Raw genomic sequence first — 6043 nt, forward strand, 5'->3', positions numbered from 1 at the left:
CCTGGGATGTGGGGGTGCTACATCATGCCCGTCACTTGCCACTGCCTGCGCCCTCTTTGGGACTGGCACAGTTGAACACACAGCCACCTTGAGAGGCCCTGGGGTGCTCTGCCATGTGCCCATGGGGTGCAAAACCCACTTCTCTAGGTCGGAAGCAGGCAAGGGGCCTGTTAGGGTTTATGTGTATGTGTGTGTGTGTGTGCAGGGGCTTGCACGCCTAGCCCTGCCGCCAGCCATGCTGCTGTTCCCGGTATTCACAACAGGTCGGGACAGGCACGGAGGAGGGAGAGGTGCCGTTCACCGGGGCCCCCCGCAAACCCGCCAGAGGCCCCTGCAGGAACGCAGGGCCACCAGGATGTGGGGGCTGCGGCAGGGAGGGGGGCCTCGGGGCTGAGAGCTGCACCGGGGAGCCCCTGGGTAGGAGACCCTGGTGGGGCACAGGACCCCCGTAGCGCGGACAGCGGCTGGTCTTTGAGGCGGGGAGGTGGCTCCATCTGCAGGACACAACCCTGCCCGGGAGCCCCGCTGCTGGGGGTCCCCGGCGCCCCCGCCTGCCGCTGGCCTCTTTGCATGCGGTGCACATCGGTGAGGGACAGCGGACAAGGACACCGGCTCCTCCAGCTCCCACCCACGCCGCTCCTGGGAACGGGGGGGGTGGGCCAGGGGAAGCGGTGTCGGGAGCCAGCACCCTCCCGCACCCCTGCAGCCCCCAGTACACTCCGCGCCCAGTGCTCCCGCCAGACGCCCCTGCATCCCCAAGGTACCCCACACCGACTGCACCCCTCAGGTGCTCTTGTCCTGCACCCCTGCGGCCAGCACTCCGGGGCACCCCACGCCCAAGGCTCTCGGGAGGTTTCCCCGCACCGGCAGCCGTCGGGGCGACGGGCCGGGCCCCGGTGGCGGCGGGAGCTGGAGGCGGAGCCGGGCCGGGCTCCACCCCGGCCCCCGGCCCACATAGGTCGGCCGGGAGGGCTCTTTCGCCTCCGGAGCTTGCGCCGCCCGGGGGGCGCACGGCGGACTCCGGTAGCCAGAGGAAAGCGCGGGGCGGGAGCTCCAGGGGGTTCCCGGGAAGCAAGGGCTGTGCTGCCTGCCTGTGGGCGGCTGCGGGGGGATCTCGCCCTGTCCCAAGGCGGTGGGATGATGAAGCAGCGCTGCGGACGGCTCCTGGCCCGGCTGGAGCGGGCGGTGCAGCTGCTGGAGCTCGGCGGCAGCGTGGAGGAAGGTGGGTGCGTGCGGCCCCTCGGCCTGGGGATGCTCCGGGACCCCCGGCTCTGCTGCTAGTCGGGGCTGGAGGGGCTGGGGTCCGGTGCCCCATGCCGGCTGGCCACTCGTTTTTGTTGCCCCCAGACTACATCCGGATCGCTCGGTGCTTCGAGGCGACGCGCCAGCGATGCTGCCGGCTGGAGCAGGACGGGCGGCGGATGCAAGAGCAACTGGCCCTGGTGGAGGCTGAGCGGGCGGCGCTGGAGGTGAAACTCAAGCACGCTCGCAACCAGGTGGAGGTGGAGATGAAGAAGCGCCACCGGGCAGAGGCTGAGCTGGAGAAGCAGGTTGGGGGCCTGGCTGCAGGGGTACCCCATGGGGCTGGCTGTGGGGACCCCAGCCTGCTTATTGCTGCCCTGTTTCACTTGCAGGAGCGCAAACTTCAGCTGGTCTTTGAGTCCCTGATGCGGGAGCCGTTGGGCAGCGGGATGCTGAGCAGGGAGCAGTGCTCTGTCCTCAGTGCCCTGACAAGCCAGTGCCTTGGGGTGGCCCTGGCGCCGGGCAGGAGGTGAGCAGGGCTTTTGGTCCTTGCCCCAGTGCCTTAGACAGCCCTGGGCTCAGCTGTTGCCCTCTCCCCTTCACCTCTGCTGGGTCCAAGGGGCCAGCTTGGCACAGGGGTGCTCAGGCTGCACAGGGGCATCAGCTGTGGGCTCCCAGGAGTGGCTGTACAAGTAGGTGCTGGCTGAGGTCGGGGGTGGGGTGGTGCCTCAGCCAGGTTGACACCCAGCTTGCTCCACAGATCGTCTGCAGTGGATGAGTCGTGCCAGTCCCTCCTGTCCCATTCAGACATCAGCTATGACCACACTGAGGATGATGTGGTAAGAAGTGACCTGCTCTTACTCCCAGGGTTCAGTTTCTCACTAGTAGTGAAGGGATAGTTTTGCCCCATTCCTGCAGTAGGGTGGCCCCTTTGCATGGATGTGGTTGAGGTAGGCAACCCCCGGCTGCTGCCAGAGCATGGTTGCTGGGGTTCGCCTGGCCACATATGGCTCTGCCAGCCCCCAGCTTCACTGCTGCCTTTCAGGATGTTGATATGACGGCCATGCGGACCCTGAAGCGGAAATCCCAGGAGAGGCAGGTATGAGGGAAATGCTGGTATATGGCAGCCCATAAGGGCTGGTGCTGAGGTGGGATCTGCACCCCTGTGTGGGTGAGGATCCCCGGATCTGGTCTGCTCTCTTGCACTTGCCCATGGGACCCTCTGCCTGCACAGGTCAGCAGCCCAGGCTGAGGTGCTGGCCCTGTACCATGCATGGTTAGGGCACCCAGATATTTCTCCATCCCTGCATGGGGGGCTGCAAAGACCCTGAAAGGGGGCTTAATTTATTGATGCTGGGCTGGGAGCATCATCTCCCAGCAAGCCTCCTGCAATCAGTAGAAACTCCATTACCTTTCAGCGTGGCCCAGCTGGGCTCCTCAATAATTCATCCCCACGTGTGGGCATCCTGCACCCTGCTCCTCTCACACCTCTGCATTGCAGGCCTGCCCTGGCCTCCCCCAGCCCCAGGGCTGGCTCTGACCCAGCTGGGGTGGGGCAGGCAATGCTGGAGAGCAGAGTGAGACAGGGCCTTTTGTGGCCCTGGGACCACTTGGCTTGGTGGCTCTGGGATGGGGGGCACAGTCGGGAAGAGGGGGTCCCTACCTTCCCTTTACCGTATCTGCTCTGCCCCCAGCGTGTGTCACTGGCTCCTCAGATTGGCCCTATGGTGGTGGCAAAGCGACACCGATCTTCTGTGGCACCTGAAAACACTGTGAGTGGGGACGTCAGTACACCCTGGGAAGGGATGGGGTGTGTGGGCTACCCCAGTGCCAGAATGTAATGCTGCAGCCTCTAGGACTGTGGGTGCTGTGGGGTCTGGGGGTGCTCAGCTGTCCCCTCTGGGTGCCTTTGCCCTGAAGCCTGTATCTGCTTGTGCCCATGGTAACAGCTTCCCTGGCTGTGCAGGAACACAAGGATGGGGAGCAGGTGGAGCAGAGCTCATGGGGAGACATTGGAGCACTGTGGGGCTGCAACCAGGCATATTATCACTGTCCCACATCTCAGCAGGCAAGCATCCCCCCTGTGCCATCTCCAGCCAAGGGCCTGGGCCCTGCCACCAGCCTCCTGCCCACTGCTCTGGTGCCACGACGCTGCTCCCGCCAGGGACACAGTGTTTCTGCACGTACAGGTCACAGGAAGGGCTGGGGTGAGGGCTCACGGGTGGAGTGGGACCAGGCTCAGAGTGCTGCTGTCATGGGAGAGGGAGGGGATCTGCTGGGGGTGCTTGTCTGCACCATGGGAGTACCAGGGACCTCTGGACATGCTAAGTGCCACTGTCCCAGGGCAGTTGGGATGCTGCAGGGGTGCCCCAGGAGGTGGGGAGCCTCGCCACATTCCAGCCAGAAGCTGGAGGGGTTTGCCTTTCGGGGCTCCCTCCACGACCTTTTCTCTCTGCAGAGCTGACCACGGTTTGGGGCACCAGTGAGGAGCCAGGCTGCCGTGCCCCAGGGCAAGAGAGCTACACTGAGGGTGGCTCTGTGGAGCAGCCAGTGCCAGCACCCGTCCCCTCAGCGCCACGAGGTCACCCATTGCGCCAGCACCAGTTCACCTCCAAAACAGTGCGTGCCCCAGCCTCTCTTTTGGCCACTATGGAGGAGGGAGTCGGGCAGGAGGAGCGGGTCTTGGCAGGGAAGGCTCTTCTATGTTCTTCCCCTGTCCCTAGCTCTGCCTGAATGGGCAATGAATGGAGGTGACAGGGGCTAGTTTGTGGAGGGGTGGAGTGGTGTAAGAAGGGGGGCCCTGACTCTGCTCCCCCTTTCCAGGTGATCCGCCCCCAGCCATGCGGCATCTGCAGCTCCCGCATGCGCTTTGGGAAGGCTGCTGTCAAGTGCCGCTGGTGCCAGCTGCTGCTGCACCCCAAGTGCCGGGAGCAGTGCCCCCTTTCCTGTGTGCCCCGGCCTCACCACCACACCTGGCCCCGTGAGGTGAGGGATGGCACAGTGGTGCTTGGGGACTGCTCCATGTCCCCATGGGACTACTGGGCTATCAGTCCTGGGATGCTGGGGCTCTGCCCATGCTGGGTGGTGGGCACTGAATAATAGGTCAATGTTGTCCTCCCCAGGGCGTGCTGGCTGACTTTGCCCCCGCTACGCCGCCCTTGGTGCCCACACTGGTGGTGCAGTGTGTGACTGAGGTGGAGACGCGAGGCTTGACAGAGGTAGGAGTTGGGGTGGTGGGGGTGGTGATGCTGTGGTTCCTGTGGGGCTGAGCTCCTCTCCGTGCACCCCAGACAGGGCTGTATCGGGTGCCGGGCACAGAGCAGCTGGTGCGGGAGTGGAAGCAGAGGCTGCTGCGGGCTGGAGGTGCACTGCCTGCCCTCAGCAGTGTGACCGACATCCATGTGGTGTGTGGGGTGCTCAAGGACTTTCTGCGGGGGCTCAAGGAGCCGCTGGTCACCTTCAGCCTCCACCCTGCCTTCCTGCGGGCTGCAGGTGAGCAGGGGTCTGGAGCTGGGGGCGGGAAGGGGCTGCTCCTTCCCTAACACCTCTCTCTGGTGCTGCTGCAGATATCCCAGATGCTGCTGCCTGTGCTACAGCCCTGCGCCACGTGGTGAGCAAACTGCCCCCGGCCAACAGGGACACCCTGGCTTTCCTCATGCTGCACCTGCTTAGGTGAGGGACTTATTCTGGCACAGGGTCCCATGGGTCTGTCCCCTCCTTCTGGCTTTCTGCCCCCATCCCAGGCTCTGCCTCAGAGCAGGGAAGCTGGGCTGAGGACAAGGGGCCCCTTGGCTGGGCAGCACGCTCATACTGTACATCCCCCCTCACAGGGTGTCGCGCAGCCCTGACTGCAAGATGGACATCCTCAACCTGTCCCGCGTGTTTGGTCCCACGCTGGTGGGGCATGCCTCGGCAAACCCCACGCCACTTATCATTATGGAGGACACACCACGGCAGTGCAAGGTGAGGGGGCTCCCTGAGGTGTGGGCTGTGCCCCCGGTGCTGCCCACATCCCCATCCTTCATCCCTCCCTGCCTAGGTGGTAGCTCAGCTCCTCTCACTGCCGCCCGACTTCTGGAGAGGCTTTCTGGGGCCAGAGCAGGAGAACCTGGTGCCAATGCCATCCTTGGGGGGTGAATGCGGTGAGACACAGGCGCCCCGATCTCCTCCCTTCCCTTGCTCTGTGGCTGCTGAAGAGCCCTGTGTGCCTGTGGCTGGGCAGGGGTGCGACAGCCATCCCCCTCTCTGTCCTGTGGAGTCATTCTTCTGTCCCATCATCTCCCCGGAGCCCAAGCCAGGCCAGATGAGCCCAACCGGCACCTGCTGCCTCCCCAACACCCTGCAGAGCTGTGTGGGCACAGCCACCTCACCCCCGTGAGTGCTGCCAGGGGTGTGGGGGGGGGGCCCAGGGGAGCTTGCTGTGCACCCCTGAGTCATCTCTCCCCACGCAGGCAGGGGCTGGCTCTAAGGAAGGTGGGACGGTTCTTCCCTTCTTGGTTGTAGCCAGCGGCAGCGGCTCCCAGGGTGCAGGAGCTGGCACTGGAGGAGGCGTGAAGCCTGCGGGACCAAGCAGCTGCCTGGGGCTGGTGGTGCCAAGCTCCAAGCCCTGCTCCACTTCCTGGGGTCTGGGAAGCAGGGCTGGCTCTGCCCAGGTGTGGTGGTGGGGACACTGGCCCAGTGCTGTACTGAGGGCCTGGTTTGCATTAAATGTTTGCAGCAAAACAATCCTGGCTGTGGCTGCTGTCTGTCCCTACCTGCTGCTGCCAGGGTTTGGGACTCACTGGCATGATGGAGCCAGGTG

The 6043-nt window shown here is 64.7% G+C and overlaps 1 protein-coding gene across 1 annotated transcript; it reads left to right on the forward strand.

Annotated features, from left to right (window-relative positions):
- Positions 1–1137: 1137 nt before the first annotated feature.
- On the forward strand, positions 1138–5745 carry LOC308041967 (rac GTPase-activating protein 1-like; the record flags this gene model as incomplete). Its single annotated transcript, XM_080346964.1, has 15 exons — positions 1138–1222; positions 1348–1550; positions 1635–1771; positions 2003–2081; positions 2288–2341; positions 2937–3014; positions 3311–3425; positions 3647–3861; positions 4066–4227; positions 4365–4460; positions 4533–4734; positions 4809–4914; positions 5073–5205; positions 5282–5616; positions 5694–5745. The coding sequence occupies 15 exons, from the start codon at positions 1138–1140 to the stop codon at positions 5743–5745; spliced, it is 2052 nt and encodes a 683-aa protein (XP_080203090.1).
- Between the last annotated feature and the right edge of the window lie 298 nt (positions 5746–6043).

The sequence above is a fragment of the Nesoenas mayeri genome, assembly GCF_963082525.1.
Source record: "Nesoenas mayeri genome assembly, chromosome: 6".
Lineage (NCBI taxonomy): Eukaryota > Metazoa > Chordata > Aves > Columbiformes > Columbidae > Nesoenas > Nesoenas mayeri.